At 47.2% G+C, this 23,672-nt stretch overlaps 2 protein-coding genes across 12 annotated transcripts in view; both read left to right on the forward strand.

Annotated features, from left to right (window-relative positions):
• Positions 1–1,548, forward strand: part of RAD17 (RAD17 checkpoint clamp loader component) — a 30,736-nt gene extending 29,188 nt beyond the window's left edge. For both annotated transcript variants that reach the window (XM_058555800.1, XM_058555886.1), the window contains exon 17: positions 764–1,548. In XM_058555800.1, coding sequence (XP_058411783.1) covers positions 764–1,028 — 265 coding nt within the window. In that variant the 3' untranslated portion in view covers positions 1,029–1,548. The remainder of the gene's footprint in view (positions 1–763) is intronic.
• A 520-nt stretch (positions 1,549–2,068) lies between these two features.
• On the forward strand, positions 2,069–21,645 carry MARVELD2 (MARVEL domain containing 2). 10 transcript variants are annotated; one of them, XM_058556352.1, is made up of 10 exons: positions 2,070–2,601; positions 3,033–3,116; positions 3,203–3,807; positions 4,109–4,246; positions 4,839–6,002; positions 7,945–7,980; positions 15,167–15,315; positions 15,545–15,716; positions 19,117–19,167; positions 19,772–21,645. In XM_058556352.1, exons 5-10 carry the CDS (start codon positions 4,854–4,856, stop codon positions 19,892–19,894), a joined length of 1,680 nt encoding a protein of 559 aa, XP_058412335.1. In that variant the 5' UTR covers positions 2,070–2,601; positions 3,033–3,116; positions 3,203–3,807; positions 4,109–4,246; positions 4,839–4,853; the 3' UTR covers positions 19,895–21,645. The 10 variants fall into 10 exon arrangements, with proteins under 10 accessions (XP_058412982.1, XP_058412335.1, XP_058412418.1 ...); XM_058556435.1 differs by having other exon boundaries at positions 3,203–3,644; XM_058556504.1 differs by having other exon boundaries at positions 2,070–2,573.
• Positions 21,646–23,672: the final 2,027 nt, after the last annotated feature.

The raw sequence follows: 23,672 nt of genomic DNA on the forward strand, positions 1-23,672 counted from the left end.
ATTTTGATTCATATTGATAGCATTAAATACTAATATTTAATATTAATATTTAATAATAGTTGTGTAGTTTCCTATAATTCAACCTACATCTTATTTTTGTGCATTTAGCTTGTTTCCAACTTCTGTTATCCCAGCCTTCCTTGTAGCTGTATCTTCGTGCACATCAAATACTATGTTTGCAGGATGAATTCCTAGAAATAGAATTGCTGGATCAGTGGGTGCACCTTTCTGAGGCCTTTGCTCCATATTGCCAGTTGCTTCCAGGAAGATTTGGCCAGTTTCATGCCCATTTACAGTCTATCAGCATGTTCTTTTCTCCTAACTCTCACCGCCACTGGGCTTTATTATTTTAAAAGATCCTTGCCTGTTTAAAAGATGACAATAGTAGGTCATTATTTTAATTTCCATTTTTAAAATTACAAATTAGATTAAACAATTTATTTAACATTTGTATTTTTTCTATAAATTGTCCATATTTGATGCCCATTTTTCTATTCTACTTAATTTTTTCTTTTTAATTTGTAAGAACTCTTTACTAAAGATGTTATTCAACTCCTTTGTATTGTGAGTTGTAATGATTTAGTCACAGTTTGTCATTTACTTGTACTTTTGTTTATATTATTAAATAAACTGGCTGAACGGTGAGCTCAGTGAAGGTAAACGAAAGGCTAGAGGATGTGGCTTCATAATCATCACTGTCACCATGTAATTTAAAGGCATCCCCCCTTTGGTTATTATTAATGCCGGCCTTATGAATCTGCAGATTTAAAATGGAAGCTCTGACGGACAGGGAGCCTGGAATGACAGACGCCGACAGTGGAGATGAAGCCCAGCTTATGGGAAGGCAGCCTGCAGAGGAAGCTCTGGGTGAACCCACTCAAACCACTGAACCCGAGACCTGGTCTCTTCCTTTGAGTCAGAACGGTGGGAGTGAACTGCCCGGCAGCCAGCCTCAGCCCTTTTCAGCCCAGGGAGATGTGGAAGAAGACGACGTGGTCATAGAAGACTATGAGAGCGACGGGACATAGAAACCAGCCTGCCAGCCACGTTGCTGCTGGACAGATTTGTATCAGTTTTCCTCCTTGGTACTTGAACAGAGCTAATACACTTTTCCCGGGAATCACAGCTTGTCAGTGCTTCAGTCTTGTGTTCCAGCACCAGGAGCTGCCTCTTCTGTCATCTTGAAGTAAATAGCAGATCAAGCTTTCAAATAAGATCTTCATTTTGTCCTCTAGTATTTATTTAGTCTTGTGAGTGGTGTTGGGAGAGGAGGTCAGTGTGTATGAAGTGTGTTTGAACATTATGCCAGATATCAGAAAATGTGAAGGAATAATTCAGAATACAAAAACTTTACAGGGTTGTAAATATGCATTATGGAACAATTTAGTATGCAATTGTGAGTGTAAATAAACTTCGTGCCTTCTTCGCAGTTTCTCTCTGGTCTCTAGCTTCTCACATACCATTTTTCTATGTTGTACAGTGGAATATTTTAGATATTTTTTGGAAAGTATTTACGTAATTTATATCAAAATTAAATTGTTGAATTTCTTTTTGTTCTCCTATCTTTTAATATTTCCTAACACGTACTCTCTGCCGTGTGTCATTGGGCATAGACCATGAATCTCCTTAATCCTTGTCCAACTTCTCAAAAACTAGGGAAGGAAGCGGATGGCAGCCTTGCGGGGGTCGCCCTGCGGGGGGAACTCGGGCTTAGTCACACCCTGGGCTCCTCTCTGAGGCTGGCCGCGCGGGGCGGGGCGGGCCCTCCTCTCCGCCCTCCTGGAGCCCCGCCCGTCGGCGCGGCGGGCGTGCGCGCTCCTCCGGCGGCGGCGCAGGTGAGGGCCCGCGGGCGGGGGCCGGAGCCCGGGCAGGTGCGCGGGCGGGGAGGGGGCCCGCGGGGTGGCGGCGCAGGTAAAGGCCCGCGGGCAGGTGCGCGGGCGGGGGCCGGAGCCCAGGCAGGTGGGGGGCTCCGCGGGCGGGGGCCGGAGACCGGCAGGTGCGGCGGGCCGGGCGCGGGCCTGGGCGGAGGCGGCGCCGGCCTGGCTTCACCCGGACGCAGGAGCCGCGAAGCCGCCGTCGTCCGGCGGTCCTGGGACGCGGACCTGGACGTCCGGCCCGACTCAGTTCCGGCCGTTTGGGCGGGATCTGGACGGACGGAGCGACGCTCACCCTTGGGGGGCGGCGGCCCCGGGGCCCGGCGAGGGGCTCGTGTCCCCGCGCTCGCGGAGCGAGGGCTGCCGGAGCTCGCGGCCGGACCCCGGGGCCCGGCCAGCGCGTCGCCCCCTCTCGGGCGGGCGCAACCCTGAGCCCCGCGCGGCTCCCGCCTCGGCCTGCGGTCCGGGGGGCCCTCCGGGAGCGCAGAGGAGGGGCTCCAGGTGTTGGGGCCGTGATGCGATACGGCCGACCGTCCCCTTCTAAAATCGCATGTTTTGCTACTCCACGGTCTTCAGATACTTTCTGCTTTCTTGTTTGAGCTTTGATAGGTGGGCTATTTCACATGAGCCACTTTTCACAGGTGAAGCCGAGTTGTCCATCACCTTTTCCACGAGTCAGATGAAGCCACGGGGTGTCCTGTAAGTGCGCGTCACAGATGCTGAGAGAGTGTGTGAAACTTGCTCACGTTATTTGCTGTGCTTGCCTTCTACTTTTCTTAGGAAAATGCATTTCAAGACTATAGTGGTACTGTGCATTTCTAGAATGGAAGCTTTCTTAGGCAACAGAGATAAAAGAGATAAAAATAGCTGCTAATTGCTATCATTTATAAAGCTCCTGTTTTGCACTGGGCACCGTGCGGGGACTGTCGCGGTTAATTCTCTGAAATCGGAGGGCGCGGTCAGAAGACCACGGGAAGGGGGCCCTCGCCTCCCTCTCCACCCGTCCCCAGTTACTGTGTCTAGTCTGTGGCAGTCCTGGGCATCTCCACCTGGAAGCCTGACGGGTCTCTCAGACCCTTCGCAGGCTGCTCTCCCCAGGCTGGGCTGGAGGGGTGAAGGCTGCAGACCAAGTGATCTGGTGTCTGTGGTTTGCTTCAGAGTAATGGATGGCAGAGGGAATAAGGTAGGGGTCAGAGGAACCGAGCTGGCCATCAACTGATCGTGACTGAAGCTCTTTGATGGGTACGTAGGAATCAGTAATACTATTCTTTCCCCTTTTTATTGTTTGAAAATTTCTATAATAAAAAATTTTTATTCCCTCCATCTAGAATTGGACCTCTTCTTGCTGTCTCCGCTGCCACCACCATGGTCCGCTGGGTTACCTCAGTGGCCCCCTAGCCCGTCTCCCTGCTTCCCCCTGGTCTCCTGGAGCATCCTCTCAGCTCTGCATCCAGCAGAGTCACTCCTCTACTCAGAATCCTCCGGTGGCTTCTCATCTCTTGCCCAGGAAAAGCCAAAGTCCTCTCCAGTGCTTTTGAAGCCCCGATGATTCCCATGGCCTCAGTTCTGTTGCTTGCCGTCCTGTGCACTTTGCTGCCACATTGGCCTCTGTGCCTCAGTCGCTCTTGACTGTGCAGGGCACTCCTGCCTCCTCACGGCTTCTGCACTCGCCGTTCCATCTGCCTGGAGCACTTCCCTTGATGCCTGGTTCCTCCTTCGCCTCCTCTGTTTCTGTATTCAGATGTCACATTCTCTGTGAGGACTTCCCAGGTCATTATATTTAAAATCGTAACGCTCCTTAGCATCTGATACATTTCATCTCCCTCCTCGGTCAGCTGTCACCCCACTGGAGTTTAAGCTCCATGCAGGCGGGGACTCAGTCGGCCTGTTCTCCGATACACCTTCAGCATGCCTGGGGCCTGGCAGGTGCTTGGTAAATATTCGTGGAGTGATAGGTCTCCATTTTACAAAGTAAAATAAAACAAAGCCGTAGGAATCCTAAATTGTTCAACACCGTAGAGGTAGGATTGTCCGTGTGACCTTCTCGGTACGAGAGCAGTGCCGGGTGCCCTGTGGGTCTTCTAGTAAGGATTCTGAGGGAGAAGTCCTCGTGCCTGAGGCCCGTGGTCACACTGCAGACGGTTTCCTCCTCTGCGTGTGGGTGTGCAGCTCATCGATGCCAGGAAGGAAAGCAACAGGTTTGTAAAAGTGCTTTTTCTGTGCTTTATTTTCAGGTGGATCGAACCCCCTCTAGGACGCTGAGTGTGTCCATGGCAACAGCAAGTCCCCTCTAGATCACAGCTCTGGACAGAGGGATGTGCTCGGTCATCGCTGCTGCTGTGTGCTATACTTTTGGGGAATCCTAACCTTCGGTGATTGTTTTCTCTGAGAATTCAGTTTCTCAAATCTAGTATCAAGTGCTGGTATTTAGAGTGGAAGAAGCAGCTCCCCTAAAGTGACTTCCTGATTTAGGCAGGAAAGGCTCCTCGCCAGGGTGGCCCAGAGCAGGGTTGAGGTACAGAAAACAAGGAGAGTTTGCTGACCCATCCAGTGTTGGTACGCTCAGACTCTTAGATATTTTGATTTAGATGTTTAAGGAAAGGCCTCTACTTGGGATGTGTCAGCATCCTGTATTTTAAAATTTGGTTGCGTTTTCGGTTTTTACATTTTGTTGCTTACAGGGCTCATAGATAAATTAGACTTATAAACGTTTTAATTCAGAGCTAAGATTTAAATTTTTGATTGCCCTTAAAATCACATAGAATGATGACTACATCCCTGGCTCACATAATTGTTAAACATATGTTTAAAATATATATATTTATGTTATCATTTTTATATATCGTAATGGTTAGACGTGACCATGTTGGTTTCCTAAATGTGATCATTTGCTACTAAGTGAATAAAATCAGCATCACTGAAAGAATAACTAAGCATAAGTGATAACTTGAATCTTGGCCATAGGTGTAAAAATCACAAATGTCGTCAAATGATGGAAGATCCAGGAACCGGGACCGGCGATACGATGAGGTCCCCAGGGACTTGCCCTATCAAGACGGCACCTTGAGAACCCTCCAGTCTCTTCACAACAGTGAGCTGGCCGAGAGCGCTGATCCTTTGCCACCACCCCCTCTCCCGTTACAGCCACCGTTCGGCCCAGACTTCTACTCAAGTGACACAGAGGAACCAGCCATAGCGCCAGATCTCAAACCTGTAAGGCGCTTTGTCCCCGAGTCCTGGAAGAACTTCTTCAGAGGGAAGAAAAAGGACCCCGAATGGGACAAGCCGGTGTCTGACATCAGATACATCTCCGATGGAGTGGAGTGTTCCCCGCCAGCCTCTCCAGCAAGGACAAACCCCCGCTCAGCCCCCAGCTCCTGCAGAGACCCTTACGGAGGGTCGGAGGGAGCCTCCAGTTCCCGGAGAGAAGCTGATGCCCTGTTCCCCCATGACGCCTGCGGGTCTCTCAGCCGACACACACAGTCCGCGCTGACCTACAGCGAGAAGGTGGCGGAATATAACCTGAGATACTCCTACATGAAGTCGTGGGCCGGCCTGCTGAGAATTCTAGGGGTGGTGGAGCTGCTTCTGGGGGCTGGCGTCTTCGCCTGTGTCACCGCCTACATTCACAAGGACAGCGAGTGGTATAACCTGTTTGGATACTCACAGCCCTATGGCATGGGAGGCGTTGGCAGCCTGGGCAGCATGTATGGGGGCTATTACTACACTGGCCCCAAAACCCCCTTTGTGCTCGTGGTTGCTGGATTAGCCTGGATCACCACCATCATTCTCCTGGTTCTGGGCATGTCCATGTATTATCGGACCATTCTTTTGGACTCCAGTTGGTGGCCCCTAACTGAATTTGGAATTAACGTTGCCTTGTTTATTCTGTATATGGCTGCAGCCATAGTCTACGTGAATGATACCAACCGAGGAGGGCTCTGCTACTACCCATTATTTAATACGCCTGTGAATGCAGTGTTCTGCCGGGTCGAGGGAGGGCAGATCGCAGCGATGATCTTCCTGTTTGTCACCATGATCGTTTATCTTATTAGTGCGCTAGTTTGCCTCAAGTTATGGAGGCACGAGGCGGCTCGGAGACATCGGGAATACGCAGAACAACAGGAGGTAAGGAATTTCATAATCTTTCACTTGTTTTTATTTTTTTTCTGTTGTTTACTTCCTAGTTAAATATGTACAGTTCTCAAAGAATTTATAGAAGCCTTTTTTTTTTAATCTGAAGTTCAAAAGTCCTAGCTCAGTGTCTGACATGCTTCACTGGGGTAGCTAGCCTACTGGGGTGTCACTGTTGTGTAACATGGCAAGTAGACACCAGACCTGTAATATAATATGTAGTTTGTTGTCTGACGCCCAAGGGGAAAACACGGCTACTGAATTTCTGCAACGATGAACAATAACGTGTTCAATAAAATAAACATCTCATCGTTAAAGTTTGAGAACAATCTCGAGTCTTTAGTATGGTAAGACAATAAAAAACCAGACATAATTTTTCAGTTACAGGAGGGAAGTGCTCGTTTAAATCTGTTATGTGAGTCTTGCTTTCTTCCAGTGAGTTAAATAAAGTCAAGTAAGAATATGGTGAGCCACATTTGATTTTTTTAAGTATTGAGAGAGTGAGTTGTAAGGAACATGCTCTGTGAAAACCTGCATGTTGCTGTTTCATCCTTATTTGGGGAGACGAGTGTTCGAAATTAGACCAGGAGCCCTGCTCTTGTTTTTATTTCTAGGATTTAACTAAGTAAATAAAAGAAGGAGGAGGAGAAGGAGGAGAACTAATAATAAGAATACCTGGAGGATAAGATCATGTAAAAGCCCTATTTAAAATTATTTTATTTGAATGGTAGCAAAAATGTTAGAGTCTGTTCAACTAGCTTCATTATACCCTGAAATAAGTTAATGTTTTGCTTTCTTCTAAGGAGTGTGTAGTAGAATTTCCTATGCCACGGAAATGTCAGTATTACCTTAAGTTTTTTCTTAATTTTAAGTCAACTATCATGCATTTTTCTTTTCCCACTTTTCCAAAGACTTCCTAGATGCTACATAATTGCACGTGGTGTATAGGGCAAACTATAGATAAAAATGAAACCCTGTGCGTATTTACTCAATAACCTATTTATTTACTCACCAACCTGTATATGTTGTTTTTCATCTTTTGCGCGAATCTTACGCATAATAACAAAAAACTTGACTAATTTTATAACAAGTACCTTATATGTTAGACCGAGACCCTCAACGTGTTTCACTGTGATCCATACTCTCTTATCACAAAATGTATTTATCTCACTGGAACTCAACAAAGATTTAAGTTATTTCGAAAAACTTATCTCAGCACATTAAGCATGTTTCCTAAATTTACATCTGTGTATACAAAGTAAAGAACTTTAAATTCTATTCAGTGTGAAATCCAGATGGTGAAACATACACACTTCCTCATAATTGTATGTAAATTTAACAACAGAGTTCTTAATGTCATTTCAGAATTCTACATGACTATGACTGTAATTATCAATATAATACTTTCATTTCTTTTCCCCTTCTCAACAAAAACTTGTTTCTATAGGACTTTCATAATGTGACTAGACTTGAATCACTTCTGATGTTGGAGGTTGGCCCTGTTTGTATATTGCTGTAACTTCCTAAAAGTTAGAAGATGTAATGGCCTGTGGTTTTTTTCTATTAATTTTGTAGGATAACTGTCCCAAACCCTTTAATTGTGCAAGGTAATGGGACCCAAGAATAAATAAAATTTATTTATTTAAATAAAACTTACCTAGGTAGTTCAGAGCAACTTACTTAGTAGTCTTCCCCGTCTCCATATTTCCAGCTCTGCTCTCTACTCCTGATTGACAGGGAATCAGTTATCCCTCCTCCTCTCGTTCTCCACTGGTCCGTCCGAACGTGGCCAGGAGGTCAGGAGGAACGTCCTTCAAGTAGCGAGTCTACCTCTGTAAAATTGAGATTGGGCTACAAGTGCAAATGGGTGAAAATATTTGCAAAGTAGCTTCTTTGACACACCTTTGAAAAGTCATTTCAACTCTTTTTGTTCCAGATAAGTGAGCCATCATTGCCATCGAAAAGGAAAGTGGTAAGAATAAAGTTCACATTTTATTTTATCTCTAGATTTGTTAAATACTTTTCTCTCTTGTCTGCTTATCTGCAGAGTAGATCATCTGTCTGTGAAAGTGTATCTGTGACATTGAGTTGATAATAGGACTTCCAGCTTTTTTCTAATACTAAAAGGACGGAATTGGATAAGGCTATTTATAGCATCTTCTAATTTTGTTAGATGACAGCTTATGCAAGTCAACAGTTGGTTCTCCATATATGTTTAAAATTTAATTTTTTTAAATGAAGGTGATTCTTCCAAACTTTCCTCAGTCTCTTTCAAGTTCTTTGCCACTTTTTTCTGTCCTTCTCACCTTGCTTTCAGATGCCAGGTTTTTTCAGGAAAGATATTCCTATTCCACACTTCACTGTGTGGTAGTAGGCAAGGTATTGTCAACTTTTGAAAAGCAAATTCGCCTGTTATTTTATCTCAAAACCAGTTTATTCAGGAATAGCTCAAAGAATTGCAGTTTGGGACGTGCATGCTATCTTGAACCACAGGCAAATCCAGAGAACAAAGGAGGGGAGCTGCTTTTATAGAGAGAAAGGGGGAGAGAGAGAGACGCTGTTCTGACGTCCATTGGAGGAAAGTATCAGTTCAGGGCGACAATGGCTTCTCATTGTCTGGGCTGTTGCCAGGCGGAGAGAGAAATCTTCCTTCAGCAGTAAAGTGGCTGTACTTCCTGGGGAAGATGCGAGCCTGGGTCTCTTCCTGGCTGGCGTCATGGACGGTGTGATGGGGTGAGAGCTCCCCCTGCAGGCCGGCCCGGCCCAGTTTAGTTGCGGGTTCTTGCATTGATTTCCACAGTGTTTATCCTCCAATGCCTTGATTTCTTCATGGGTAAAATTGGAATAATAGTAACTTCTACCTCTCAAGTTTGCTGAGAGGATTCAACAAGATGCTGTTATTACAAATATTTACATATATGTAATAATATATTTTAATAATGATCATTTTACCTCATAGTAAAGTTCTTTTTAAGATATTGGGCATTGTTTCTAAGCAAGAACTTGAGAATCCAGCCTTTGGGTTTGTCTGTTTCTTTGAAAAGGGCGTAATTCACTTGGTTCAGAACTCGGGGGCGTCTGAGGCAGAGTCTTCTCTGGCCCCTGCCTCCCACGGAGGACGTGTCCTCGCGTCTGTTTCCTCTCAGAGGTGCTGTGCGCAGTCACTCTCCCCCCCTGGACACACGTGGGGGCCCAGCACCCACCGTCAGGGCCCTCATCTTTTCAGTCAATGAGACATTTCTGAGACGTTCTCTCTCAGCGCGGGAAGAAATTCCGCCTTCTCGCCCAGCTGCGCGGTACTGCCACGTGTGGAAGCACCCATCTGTCTAACCGTGAGTGCGCGTGGAGGTTGTGTCCAGTCTCTCCCTGTTAAAAGCAGTGCTACGGCGAGTAACATTGCACATACAAGTATCTCCCGTCCACACTGCCTGTCCTGTGGGGTCAAGTAGAGGTGTCACCAGTTTCCACTCCCCCACGCTGACCGCAGCGAGTGTGAGCACGTTTGTTGACGTGTGGGTCTGGTGGGTGAGGAGTGGCGCCTCACAGAGCTGTAATTTGCGTTTCTCTCTCAGGACTGAGGTCGAGCTCTTTTCGTGTTATGTTTGCACTTCCTTCTCTGCTACCGTCCCTTCGTTTCCCATCCGGTTTTTGTATTAGATGGCTAGTTTGCACAAGTCCTGTAAGTGCATACGTTGGGAAAAGACCTTTTATGAGGCTCTTTGTAGCCTCATTGTCTATGTTATAACACAAGTACTGTCTGAAGATGTTTCGTTGACGCTGAAATAAGGGCTTTATGAAGAGATGAATGGTGTGTCCACAGGATCGTGATTGCCACATCAGTGTCGTCATTAATTCAGTCAGTGAACAAACGCGTGCCAGTGAGGCCGTGGGCCAGTGACGTGAACCCTGCGAGGAGTGTCATCCCCATGCTTACACACCTGGGGAAAGGAACAACACAGGCGAGACTGGCACGGTGTGGTGTTGTAGGGAGGGGCTCGAGTCTCGAGAACTGTAAAGTTAAATAATTTGCTTGGAGATTTGTGTTTCCCTGACGTCTCTTGGGGAAGTCAGTTTGTGGGTGAGAATGTCTCAAGTTCAGCATTGTTAGTTGGCCGAGGCATCCTTTGGGATCTGTAGTGAGACACATGTTGTAAGAGTGGGTTGCGTTGAATCATTGCTGGCGTGCACGTGCGGCTGTCTGAGTCGCAGGTGAGACGGCTCAGCAGCCTCGCCGGGCTTCCTCTGGATGCCCCTGAGTCTGTGGAGTGGAGAGAGCCGTCGGGCCAGGCCAGACTGGGCAGGCGTGGGACAAGCGAGGCTGGGGGCGGCTGGCCCACGGAGTGTTGAGAGCGTCTCTCCCTGGGCAGCGTGCACCTAGTGCCACAGTCTGTGCACTTGGAGCGTGGGCCACAGGATCAGACAGACCCTGCCTTGGGGGGGCGGGGGAGGGCGTGTGTTGGCTTTTTGTTTGTTTGCTTTTGTTGTACTTTGCTTCAGCTTCTGATTCCCTTGTGTCCAGTGAGTTTTATGTTCACTTATTCAGCATTCGTTGCTGTCGGGATGTACGCTTCAGTTAGACTTGTTCCGATGATCAGAGTAAGCTAAGTGGACGCTCGCTCTTACGATGACCTGAAATGGATGACAGTTGTTGCCTTTAGGAGGGCAGCTGGCTACATGATGGCCAGGGGAGGGGGTGGGGAGACACACGGGATGGGACACGTACTTTTCATTGTGTTCCCTTCTGCACCTTTTGAATTATATAGCATGGGTTTATATTACGTGTTCAAAATTTTTTTACGTCTTTAAAAAATTAACTTAAAGTCCTCATTTCCAATATTGAGATAAGCAATAGAAGGCTGATGTTTAAACAATTAATAACACTGGCCCTTCGTGTGAGATTTAAGTACGATTTCGCTAGCTTACACTATGGGCTGCCTTCCAGTGTTAGTGCAGAGACGGGAGTCAGTTTGACCACATGGAGAAGGCAGTCTTCCCAACTGGGAGTCACCAGAGGGTGGCTTGGCAGATCATTGCCAATACCCTCATTCAAGATTGCCAGTATTGCCTTAAAACACTGGTAAATCCTGCTCCCTCAGAGGGACTGACCAGGAGACTCATAAATTCCACCGAATTGCTACGTCGCAGCCCAGTGAGAGTCCTAAGATATGTTCACTGCAGGGAAGATATCAAGTTGAAAAAGACTTTGATTTAGAAGATGGATCAGGATTAGAAAGACTGTTTATAATGGAAAAGGGGCCAGAAACCTTATTTATGAGGAAATTCAGTTTCTGAAAGCTGACTCTTATTAACAAGTGATCTCCAGATCTGATGTCAAGGTTAACAAGTCAGTGCTCACGTTAGGAAGGATGTGTCAGGACATCCTCGGGGGCAGAAGAGAAGGAGCTGTTTGCTTGGTGGTGTTCACGGCAGTGCACTTGGTAGAAGCTGATTGCCCAGCGCCAGGCTGGATGGCGCTGTCTCGCCGTGATGTGGCAATGGCACTCATTCTTGGCCAGGGTGGAATTTACAGGCTTCCTGGTCGGTCCCTTTGAGGTGGTGGGGTTTACTGATGGGATTAAGTGCAGAGTAGAGTCGACCTGAAAGGCCTGGACGGATTAGAGGAAGTTGCCCCAAATGATAAGGTGGTCAGTGTCATCGGTGAGAATGTGGCTGGAGCAGGTGGGACACGGTTAGGAAGACCTGCCAGAGAGCAGGCCTTTCAGGTCTTTCAGGCCTCCCTAGAAGGTGGGTGCCCAGTGTGTCCAGGGTGCATTCCCGGGTCCCAGATCCTGAGATGTCCTGGAGTGGTCAGGAATAACTAAGTTTTCAGTCCATCAATCCAGTGAACTTCTACTCTTTCAAGACATGGGAGCTGAATGCAAAGCGCATCCTTTCAAAAGCCTCTTTTCCTGCATATTTAGGTATATTCCAGAGCAGCCCTCCGTAAGAGGGAATCTCATGATTTAATGAGGAACCTCTATTGGACTTCTCAACCAGAAAATTACAGAAAACGTTGGCTCTCCAGCTTCTCGTTGGGTATGGTTTTCACCCGCTTCCTTCCTAGTCCTTAGCAGGGAAGAACTGGCGGACTGTCACAGGAGAGGCAGTGCAGCCTAATGAAGAGAAAATACACCTTGGACTCAGGCAGATCTGAGTTTGAGTACTAGGTCAGCTGCTCAGTAGCTCTGGGACCCTGGGGAGATCACTCACCCTCTCTGAACTTGTTTCCTGTCCCTCGTTTGGAACTACCTACGAGGCTGTCCATTCTTATTTTGTGTTTTAACGAACACAGTTTTTAAAAAGCAAGTAAGATCATTTTAAAAAGAAAAAATATACAGACATAAACTAAGATCAAATAGAGACAGAAACAAATTCTTATAAATCCCCAAGTGCTGAGCAAGTCTTTTCCAAACTAGAAAAGCCAGAATGGAATCTCAGCACCAGAAGTGATGATGTGGGTTTGGGATCAGGGCCTGTGCCTCGTTACCTCGTGCACTCAGCGGAGGAGAGTCAGCAGGGGGGCATGTGCTCACTTACACACGTGTCCCCCCTCCCTGTTTCTAACTCAACAGCTATTTGTCCAGCCCATTTTTAATTTGAAAAGCTTAGTAATTATATCCATAGCATTTCTTATCCCGTTGCTTGATCACTTTCTCTTGCCTCAAAATGAAGCTTTTCTGATATCTGCTGATGAGACTAGTTTTTGCCTGAAGTGAGATCTGGGCGTGTGTTTGTAATCAGGGGGCTGCTGGGCGTGGTCCGTCTCTGCTGGCCCACCGAATCCTTCCCACGAATCCCTAAGCAGGGTTTGGTTCATGGTCTAGTGTCTAGTTTCAGATTTTTTTTTCCCAATAGGGTTTTCTGAATTGATGATCAGTGAGGTTCACCCCAAAAAAATGGGAAAAAATGTTAAGAGCATAAAAACAAAAAAGTTTAAAGCAGATAAAATAGTCTATGTGGAAATACTCTGACTTCTTAAAACTCCCATTTTATATGAAAAGGTAACTCTTGGAATTAGGGCTGTGCAGGTAAGGAAAATGAATAGTTCCTCCATGAAGAATTCTACCTGGGGCACAAAGCCTCCGTGTGACTCCCTGGGCAGGGTGCATGACTAGAAGCAGGAAATCCGAGTCTGCAACACCCAGGGGTCGGCTCGTTCCAGGCGCCTTCCTCAGCAGCGGTGAGAATGGACCGTTAGGTATTTAGAAGCGAAAAAGGGATACCATGAAATAGAAACCAACTTATTTCAGCCAAAAAGTTTCCCTAATGTTGAAAACCATGATTATTTTGAAGACTAAACATGTAAAAATCTGTCTGGATGGAGAACTGGCGGAAGACAAAGCAGAAAAGACACAAATTCAGGGCGTGTTCCCCAGAGATGCCTGTGTGACCTCGTTGCCTCGGGGTGTTCTGCTCCCCACGCGCATTCTGGATGGAGGCCATGGCAGGGGGGCAGCTGTCTGCAGCCGGCAGCCTGGTGCCCTCCCGCCCCCAGGGGTGCAGCCTCTCCTCTGCATCCCGCTGCCTCGGGCGGATCCGTGGTGAGTTCAGAGCCAGTGGTCTTGAGAAGAGCTCGGGTTAGACCAAACCTCCAGGGCAGCCCCAGAGGTGGGGACACCGGGGAGCAGAGGATGGTAAATGCCGCCTGGCAAGGTTCTAAAGCCATGTTTGTATTGTTTCATGGAGGAGGCCGCTCCTGGGTACTCTGAGCTTAGCTCACAGGGTTATGAGTTCAGTGAGCGAGTGCGAAGGCCCAGGGCCAGGGAGGGGCTTCCTGCCCTGACGGGGACTAGAGGGCCGCGTGGTGCCAGCTAGCCAGCTGCACTGTGGCGTTGTGGCCAGCGCAGACTCCTCTCTCGCGTGCTACCAGAACTGCAGGGAACTTGAGGAGTGAGTGACACACATTTAGGTAAACCGGCCTCCTCGTATGACTCCCTTCAAGTATCAGTGAGGCAAAAAGTTCTGCGTTGTAATCGTGGCTTTTGCACTCGACAGCTGTGAGAGCTTGGAGAACGTACTCAACCTCTCTGAACCTTACTCCATTTTGTAGAGAATGGAAATCTCTCTCCTGGCATCCCCCAGCCTCACCCACTTGGCTGGTGTTCTGGGCACCGCCCCCTGGGCTCCCCAGCAGTCTCTGCCCAGCCTCAAAGCTGAGCATCCGCCTTGGCCTGCCCGTTCTAGAGGGTTCCCCTGGCGCCACTCCTACTCCCCTTGGGTCGGCTCCTTAGCTCTTAAGGCCTGTCCTGCTGCTTCCTCCTGGGCCATTTCCTCTTCCCCTCTTCTGAATGCTTATACTGAAAAGGCCTGGAGGGGCTCTCTCAGGGTCACCTGACCCTCCCCGCAGCCTGGATTCTGTAGCCTCCAGGGACTTCCAGCTCAGGGCCCCAGGCGGGCGGGTGACAGACACCAAAACCTCTGCTCTGGGTTTGCCGCTGCCCTCCAGGGGATGAGCACAAGTTTCCCTCTCTGACTGCTCGCTGGCTCCTTGTAAGTTATTCATCTCCAGTCCCTCTGTCGTTTTTCTCTTTCCATTGATGTCGACTTGTCCCATTTTCCTCTCTGAATTTCTGTTTTTTTCCGGTGAGGAAGATCAGCCCTGAGCTAACATCGATGCCAATCCTCCTCTTTTTGCTGAGGAAGACTGGCCCTGGGCTAACATCCGTGCCCATCTTCCTCTACTTTATATGGGACACCGCCACAGCATGGCCTGACAAGCGGTGCATTGGTGTGCACCTGGGATCCGAACCTGCAAACCCCGGGCGGCTGAAGCAGAGCGCGCACTTAACCGCTGCGCCATGGGCCGGCCCTGATTTCTCATTTCGAACTACATTTTTTATTCTCTTACAGTTAGTTGGGGTATAAATCCTAAGTAAATAAAGCCCTTAAGACCCCATGTTTCCGTTCCGTCGTCCACCTGTGACACGTGCACGTAGATCCCTGTCAGGTCCTCCCCTCCCTCGACGTGGTTCCCTCCGGCTCTTACAGACACGTCCAGGGCAGCTTTGTGACCAGGGAGCGTGGAATTCTGAAGCAAGTGTTCATTGCTGTTTCCTCCTGCCCCTCCCCCCAATTTTCTTCTAAAAATAAATTTAGGTTGTTGTTGTTTTCTTCTGCCGCTGTTTATAAATAAATCCTCTTGTTCTCCCTAACTGTAGTGTGAAATGACCACCTGTGATGATAGACAGAAGGACCAAGAAGTTAATTTCAAAGAATTGAGAGCAACAAAAATGAAACCTGAGCTGCTGAGTGGACACATCCCCCTGGGCCACATCCCGAAGCCCATCGTGATGCCCGACTATGTGGCGTGAGTGCCCTCTCGAGTCCTCAGGTGGATGTTGAGAGACCGCGTCTGGGACTGTCTTTCCACGTTAGTGGTCTCCGCTTAAACCCACGTAACTGTGAACAGTTGTCTGTTGTCCAAGAGGCAGAGTTGAACTGAAGCCGCAACAGTGATGCACGACACCCGCTGAGCGGGTGTCCCATTCAGCTTGTTGTCATGAACCAGCAGTCACTTTGGTTTGCTTCTTCCTCAGGAAATATCCCTCGATTCGCACGGACGACGAGCGGGAGCGCTATAAAGCCGTGTTCCAGGACCAGTTCTCCGAGTACAAGGAGCTCTCTGCGGAAGTTCAGGCCGTGCTGAGGAAGCTGGACGAGCTAGACGCCGTGATGGGCAGACTGCCACGTCGTTCGGAAAACCAGCAGGTCAGTGCCTGCAGCTGCCTGGGGGGCTCCGAGAGTTAGCAGGAGGGTAGGAGCCGACCTTTCTTGAAATGTGGAGAAGCCATAACCGCCTAGGTCTGCTGTCGGTGTGTAGGAGAGTTATTTGAGATCTTCCAGGTGACTAGTCAGGGTTACAGTTCAAACTCTGTGACTTAATATCTTTCACCTCCAGTTATTAAGCAGCATTTTGTTTTCTTGTGTAAGTAAAATATAAATTTGCCTAAGATACACACTGAGTCAATCAGGGTCCCAAAGGAGACAGACAGCACCCTCAGACTAAGATCATTTGAGGGAGTTTATTCACAAAGGGGTGGGCACGTGTAGGGGGGCCACTAGGGGCCGTGCATCCTTCAGTGAGTTTTAGTATATCACAAAGTCGTACAACCATTACCACTCTAATTCCAGAACATTTTCATCACCCAAAAAGAACCCCATACCCATTAAGCATTACTCCCCATTCCTACCTCTCTTCGACCACTGACGATGGCTAATGTCCTTTCTGTCTGCAGGGATTTGCTTGTTTTGAACATTTCGTATAAATGCAGTGATATAATATGTGGCCTTTTGTGTCTGGCTTCTTTCACTTAGCATAATGTTTTCAACGTTCATTGATATTGTAGCAGGAATCAGTGCTTCATTCTTTTTTGTGGTGGAATAATAATATTATTCCATTGTATGGATAGACTACATTTTGTTTATCCACTTATCAGTTGATGGGCATTTGGGTTGTTTCCACTTTTGGCTCTTGTGAATAATGCTGCAGTGAACAATTCTGTGTAATACCCTGTCCTTTTTAGGGGCTGGCCCGGTGGTGCAAGTGGTTAAGTGCACGCAGTCCACTGCGGTGGCCTGGGGTCCACCGGTTCGGATCCTGGGCGTGCACCGACGTACCGCTTGTCAAGCCGTGCTGTGGCGGCGACCCATATAAAGTGGAGGAAGATGGGCACAGATGTTAGCCCAGGGCCAGTCTTCCTCAGCAAAAAGAGGAGGATTGGCAGATGTTAGCTCAGGGCTGATCTTCCTCACAAAAAAAAAAAAAAAAACACCCTGTCCTTTTTAAAGAGGATGTATTAGTCTAATCTATTACAGTGTGCACCGCATAACGACCTTTCGAACAATGGACCACATATACGACAGTGGTCCCATAAGATTGGTACCACATAGCCTAGGTGTGGAGTAGGCTCTACCGTCTAGGTTCGTGTAAGTACACGCTATGGTGTTCACACAATGATGAAATCGCCTAACATTGCATTTCTCAGAATGTGTTCCCGTCATTAAGTGACTCATGACTGTGCTGGTGTAATTAAAATTTCAAAAGCTCGTACACCGTTCTAATAAATGTCAAACAAATTTATGTATATGTAATATGTATACATACTGTATATATATATTCTTCTCCTGAGACCCGTATTCATCGAGCATCCTTGTTTTGACCACAGACTTTTTTTTTTGTTTTTTTTTGGTGAGGAAGATTCGCCCTGGGCTAACATCTGTTGCCAGGCTTCCTCCATTTTGTGTGTGGGTCTCCACCACAGCATGGCTGATGAGTGGTGTAACTTCGTGCTCAGGAACTGAACCCACGAACCTGGGCTACCAGAGCAGAGTGTGCCAAACTTAACCACTATGCCACTGGGCTGGCCCCTGACCACAGACTTTTAAGTGCACATTTACATCAGTTGTAGTTATCAGCTCTCTAAGCCAAAAGTGTAGCACAGTGACATTCTCCCCATCCCAGAGCGAGGGAATGGTGTTGGCTAAGAGATGCCAGTACCAGAAAGTGGGAGAAATCCAGCAAATACTGCAGGTCAAGGGTCAGGAGGTACATTTGGAAAGCAAGCAAGGTGCAGGGGTCCAAGAAGGGTGACCAGGTTCAGAGGCCCTCGGGAGTGAGGAAGGAATGAGAGCCCGGGAATGTGGATCAGCACAGGGTGGGAGGAGCGAGCTGGCTGGCAGACTCGAGGCCGGGAAGCCCGCCCGTGACGTGCAGTCTTTGAGCCCAGGCCCAGTGGTCTCTAGTTTGAGTCTTTGTAGGAGTGGGCAAGGGCTCGGGCTGCGGGAGGGTCCTGATTACAGTGGGTGCTGAGAGATTGAGTCCCCGTGGTACTTCCACACAGGATCAACAGGAGTCATTTCCTCTCATTTTTAGTACAATGTGACAAGTAAGTGGCCAAACAGGGCACAGGTAGTCTGGTCCTCATCTAAAGTAGAAATGCCAACCGTCTCTTAGGAGTTGACCTCGCGTCCCCGCAGGCTGAGCTGTGCCCTGGGCAGGAGTCCCCACACAGCCCCAGGGCGTGTGTCAAAGCCCAGGGCCGCGGGGGCGGGAGGCACAGGTTCTCTCTCAAACCCGACTGTGTACCCTTGAAAAATTAAACAATCACCTGACTTTTCTAAGTCCATAAAATAGGAATACTGCTCAAAATAATCCCTCTGGTCCTCACCCTCTCAAATTCAGTTTCTGTGACAGACCGCGGGGCTGGCTTGACAGCTCTCCCCTCTGCCTGCGGCCCCAGCACAGCTCCCGGCCTGGGCAGTGGTTCACATCGAGCCCAGAACCTGTCACAGAGGTGACCGCTGCGTTACCAGGGGCCTCTCACTGCCAGCAAACGATCAAAACACAGCGATGCTCACGATCTTAGTGTGTAAAAGACATCATAGAATTAAAATGTACTGCGAAGAGGATGTGGGTAATCGATGGCAGTGTCCTCAGGGGAAGCTTTTAGAACCATACATTATTACATTTGATGTTTTATTTAGCATAGGTTTTATGGATAAATGAGGGCCTTGCTCTGGTAACCTGTTCTCTTTGGATAGACAGTTGGACCCCTTAACAAATTTCATATTTATTGTAAAACGTAGAATAAACTTAGAAGGAACCTTATATTACCTATTTTCACAAGTTGATTAGTCTCAGTCTCTTAATCCCAATACCTGATAACTTGCAAAAGAACTTTCCAAAGGGGGTGAAAAACGACGATTATAGCTAGCGTGGTTGTCATGCACCAGCACCTTATAAGGATCGTTCCGGGTACGTGAGCCTCTCACAGCCTCTGAGGTAGTCGTGGTCGTTGTTTCCATTTTACCCATAAGGGAACTGAGTCTCGGGGTAAAGAGGGTTACACGCTGGCAGGCTGCGGCCCGGGACTCCATTCTGGGTTTGCTCAGGCCTTTCTCTCGTCCCCCCAACCCCCAGTGCCTGGCGGGCAGCAAGCCCCCAGATGTTCGTCCAGTGAGTTGAATCTTTGTGTGTGAACATTTTCATTATAGTCTTAGGTAGAAATTGTTTCCTGTTCTAATTCCCCGTCTACTCTGAGACATTCTTAAGAGACGATCTGAGTAAATGCAAGTATTTTAATTCAGACGTATGATATGTTATTTTTAGGAACATGAGAGAATTTCAAGAATCCATGAAGAGTTTAAGAAAAAAAAGAATGTGAGTAAAACAATTTTCTTCCAAGTACGTTCTCATCCAGGTACAGCGGTGACAACTGACAGACTCTAGATTCTTTTAGCTGAAGTAGTTCTGTTTTTGTATTTCTTAAGATGCTGCTTGTTAGGGAGGGAGTGTGGATGGCTGCTGAGTGCCTTTCTTCTCATCTCTGTCCTGGGTTCATCGGCCCCATCCTGACTTGGCAGCCCAGGGAGCGAGCGCCCACACACACTCCCTCACCTGCAGTTCCTTCGGGAAGATGAGTTACCTCACGCCTGTCTGACTCCAGCCTTAACGTAATTGCACACATCAGTAGAGCTGGAGAGAGCTTTCTGTACTTATTACTTACTTTTTTACATATTTTACTAAAGTTAAAGGGGCCTCAGCTCTCTGTACTGCCCACTCGATTTTTTGCTGTCAACCTAAAACTGTTCTAAAAAATAAAGTCTGCTGAAAAATGTAGAGAGCTTATCTGTTCTTATTTGGCAGATTTTGAAATCTGCAGGAAAATCTGCCTTGAAGGGTCATTTCTAGGCGATAATGTATGTTTCTGTGTTTTTCACTGAGGAAGCCAGAGGCTGAAATGATGGCTGTGTTTCTTTTCCAGGATCCTACATTTCTTGAAAAAAAGGAACGCTGTGATTATCTGAAGAATAAACTTTCTCACATAAAGCAAAGAATTCAAGAATATGACAAAGTAATGAATTGGGATGTCCAAGGTTCTTCTTAAACCTTATTCGAAACCACTTTTTTATATCAATATTTATTTACTGTCTTTTCTCTGCTGGACCCTGTGATGGAGAAGCAAGTGCTTCCTGAAGCAGCTCGGACGGGTTTAGCTGGTGTGCAGTGTGCAAACAGGACGGCTTCACTTCCAGAGGTTTCAGAACAAATTCAGGTGTCTAAGAATGGAGGGAATCCCGTATTCATCTCTGTACCTGTTAAAAGACAACGCCATTTAGAGATCACGTCCTCACGGTGTGATGAGCAAGTGGACTGTCAGTGCCAGTGCTGCTTTCTCCTTTTTTGTTCAGGCGGATTCCTAGGATTTTTCTAGGACAAATTTCTCTTCCTAGCCAAAGGTCTCGTTTCTTCCCTTGAAGGGTTTGAATCCGAGATCAACACTTTCCAGCCTCGTGAATTTGGGAAGGTTGCTTCATCTCCCTGTGCCTCTTCCCCTCACCTGTGAAATGGGGCTGAGTGTACCTACCTCGTGGGGTTATTAGGATTGACGTGAGTTAATATTCGTAAAGCCCTCAGAACAGGGCCTGGCTTGTTACAGGCCCTACGTGAGTGTCTGTGAAGTCTACAGACGTGTTTGTGAGCTGAATCAACTGCCGAGAGTAAGTCTCGAGGAAGGGTCCTTCGTGAGCAAGCCCAGCCAGCTAACCAACAAGCCACGTATCTCATGACTTTCCTCTTTGTGCTGTTGATAACCTCTACCCACTGAGCCTCAGGCAGATGCTTCCCTGTGGTTCTGCACCCGCAGCCGTGCAAGGCGGTCCTCGTACCTTTAATCAGTATCACTGCGCACCTGTCTCCGCATCCCCCAGCCCAGCCGGTCCTGTGCACACAGAACAGGAGGATGGTTGAGTTTGTTGCCTTTTCGGTCCTGTTTGGACATCCATCCTAAGGCCCCCTGATGTTACATTTACTTAGAATCTGCCTTTGATTTATTGGGGTGCTTCATCTCCCCAAGAATTATCTTGCCTTTGGGGCTTTATTCATGAGAAATGTTTTATTTTGATTAGTATGAACAATGACCTGCCTAAAACAATGTTTTTAAAAAATCATTGTTATTGGCTCCTATTCAGCATCTATCTTGTAGATAATTTCCAAGGTGTAGAAATATAATTTCTCCTTAATATAGCTGCCGTTCAAACAATTAAAGTTCAAAGAATTTTCTAGAGTGATGAAACCAAAGAAAAGCATATGGAAAAGCAGAGGCTTAAAAAGTGTTGGTTACTGAATGAACATCCTAGTTTTTCTTTGTCAGTGAAATCTTATTTAGTGTTTATTGTTAATATTTTAGTTCCTTGGTTCTCAGCTTAGGTCCCGAGAGTCTTAAGAGGTGACACCAAGGGAAGCGAGGCCCCTCTGGAAGCTCCCCAACTAGAACAGCTTCACTTTCTGTCCCCATGTGAACTTTTCACTTAAGAAGAATGCCAGTGCTTAAAAAAAAGAAGAAATAATACCTTTTTGGTAGACTGTAAAGAGTTACATTAGTATTGAAATGAAGTGTTATGGAAATTTAACTTTTTGAAACTATTTTTACTACGGTTGTAAATGTGGTCTTTGAAGACCAGTGTTGTAACACTGATGTTAGACGTTTGTGTCCATGCCGAGGCGCGCCAACATTTCAGTTACCTCTAGCTTTGTGTGTGTGTTTATTGTCTGCTTTTCTAGCATTCCTGTGTTGACTGGGCATGTTCTTGAAAATAGTTTCCATTATTAGAAAATAAACTGGAAAATCACTGAAAACCTGTGGGTCATGCTGTTCAGGTGACTTTCCTCCTCCCCACTTATTTGCAGGAATTCAGAGTCAAGGCCACGGTGTTGGTTTCCGCAGGCTGCCGTACAAAGTACCACAAGCTGAGTGGGTTACAAAGACATTGACTGTCTCACAGTTCTGCAGCGTAGAAGCCTGAAATCAAGGTGTCAGCAGGGCCCTGCTCCTCTGAGACCTGTAGGGGAGCCCTTTCTGGCTCTGGGGGTTTGCTGGCAATCTCTGGCTTATGTGTCACCCCAGTCCTCCATCTCCACGTGGCCTTCTCCCCGTGTCTCTGTCTTCACATGGCCATCTTCTAGTGAGGACATGGTCATGGTGGATTAGAGACCCACGCTCTCCAGTATGACCTCATCTTAACTGATGACACCTGCAGAGACCCTATTTCCAAATAGTGTCACGTTCTGAGGGACCAGGGGTTGGGACTTCAACATATCTTTTTTGAGGGGACACAGTTCTACCCATAACAGCCCCCCTTGGCAAGTTGTGAGGTTCAGAAGCGCTGACACTTACTCTGAATTTTCTTTCTTCTACCAGACTTGAACATGTGTTCTAATCGAACGTTAATATGAAAATGTGTCAGGATGTCTGACACGAGAGAGGAGGGAAGTGGGTATTCTTCCCGCGCTCGTTGGCCAGTTGTGGGCCCAACGCTTTTGTTGGCCTGGTGCTGTCCTGGCGTTGAAGACTGAGTCGTCAGTGGGACAGGTGCAGACCCTGAGGTCGAGGCCCAACAGGACAGCTGAGTGAGAATGCAAGGGGTTGGTGATGAAGGACGCACTAGAAATGGTTTGTGTCTTGGACCTGATGTTGACATGCGCCAGTGTTCAGAAGATAGACAGTATAGGAAAAGTCTATGATTTTTCTGACTTTCACCTTTTTTTTTTTTTTTTTTTGTGAGGAGATCAGCCCTGAGCTAACATCCACCAATCCTCCTCTTTTTTTGCTGAGGAAGAGGGCCCTGGGCTAACATCGGTGCCTATCTTCCTCCACTTTATATGGGCCGCCACAGCACGGCTTACCAAGCAGTGCGTCGGTGCGCGCCCGGGATCCGAACCAGCGAACCCTGGGCCGCCGCAGCGGAGCGCGCGCACTTAACCGCTTGCGCCACCGGGCCAGCCCCCTGACTCTCACCTTTTTTTAAAAAGCTATTGTAGAATATATTTAAAAGGAAAAAAACGAATGAGTATAAACGCTTAGAAAATGCAAGTCCCACCACTATCAATTCCACTCTCTGGTGGTAAATACTGTTTGGAGCACATCCTTCCAGTCTTTTTTATGATACATATAATCATTTAAAAATTGTCTCTTTTAATACTTTAAGTGTGTTTTTAAAGAAGGGCGTCTGAGAGGCTGCGCCAGCGTGAGAGAGCAACTCTCCCGCGGTGGAGACGCTGGGGCCGTCCCAGGGAGGAGGGGGGAAGGTGGACCTCAGAGCGCACCACAACCAAGACCCCATTACTGACAGTGACCCCGACAGATGACCCTCTCTGAGCATCAGCCTCCTCTGACCTGGGGATGCAATGCTGCGTGATGAAACTGCTGTGAAGATTCAGTGGAACAGTGTGTGAGATACAGGCAGACGCTTGCTCAGTGGATGGTGGCTAGGTATTCAAAATATACTTGTCACTGAGTTGGATCATGAGTTGGCTATTTGAAAAGTAGAATATCGAAATGACTATTTAATAACAATGATAAAAGGCTTGTTCAGAAAGCATATAGGTAATATGTATTTGTTGTAGAAAATTTAGAAAATGAAGATAAGCTCATACTCTTCCAAAAAAGCACACAAATAAAATTGCCTATAATTTGACCCCAGAGATAGTCACTGTTAACCTTTTGGAGCATATCTTTCCATTCTTGTCTTATTCAGGTATGTATTTATGTAAGCATATTATATAAAGAAAGAGTTTTGCTATTTACAAAATAAATTTATTATATAGTATGTTGTGTTTTGTGTTTTAATTAAGAATTAATAAAACTAGATCGTGTAATTTTTCTG

This window comes from Diceros bicornis, chromosome 1, assembly GCF_020826845.1.
Source record: "Diceros bicornis minor isolate mBicDic1 chromosome 1, mDicBic1.mat.cur, whole genome shotgun sequence".
NCBI lineage: Eukaryota > Metazoa > Chordata > Mammalia > Perissodactyla > Rhinocerotidae > Diceros > Diceros bicornis.

Bases quoted from the DNA above. Each gene is read 5' to 3' on its own strand.
- MARVELD2 (XM_058556999.1), top strand. From the start codon at position 4,854: ATGTCGTCAAATGATGGAAGATCCAGGAACCGGGACCGGCGATACGAT. The intron at 6,003-7,944 runs GTAAGGAATTTC...TTTTTGTTCCAG, and splicing joins AATACGCAGAACAACAGGAG to ATAAGTGAGCCATCATTGCC. The intron at 7,981-15,166 runs GTAAGAATAAAG...CCCTAACTGTAG, and splicing joins TGCCATCGAAAAGGAAAGTG to TGTGAAATGACCACCTGTGA.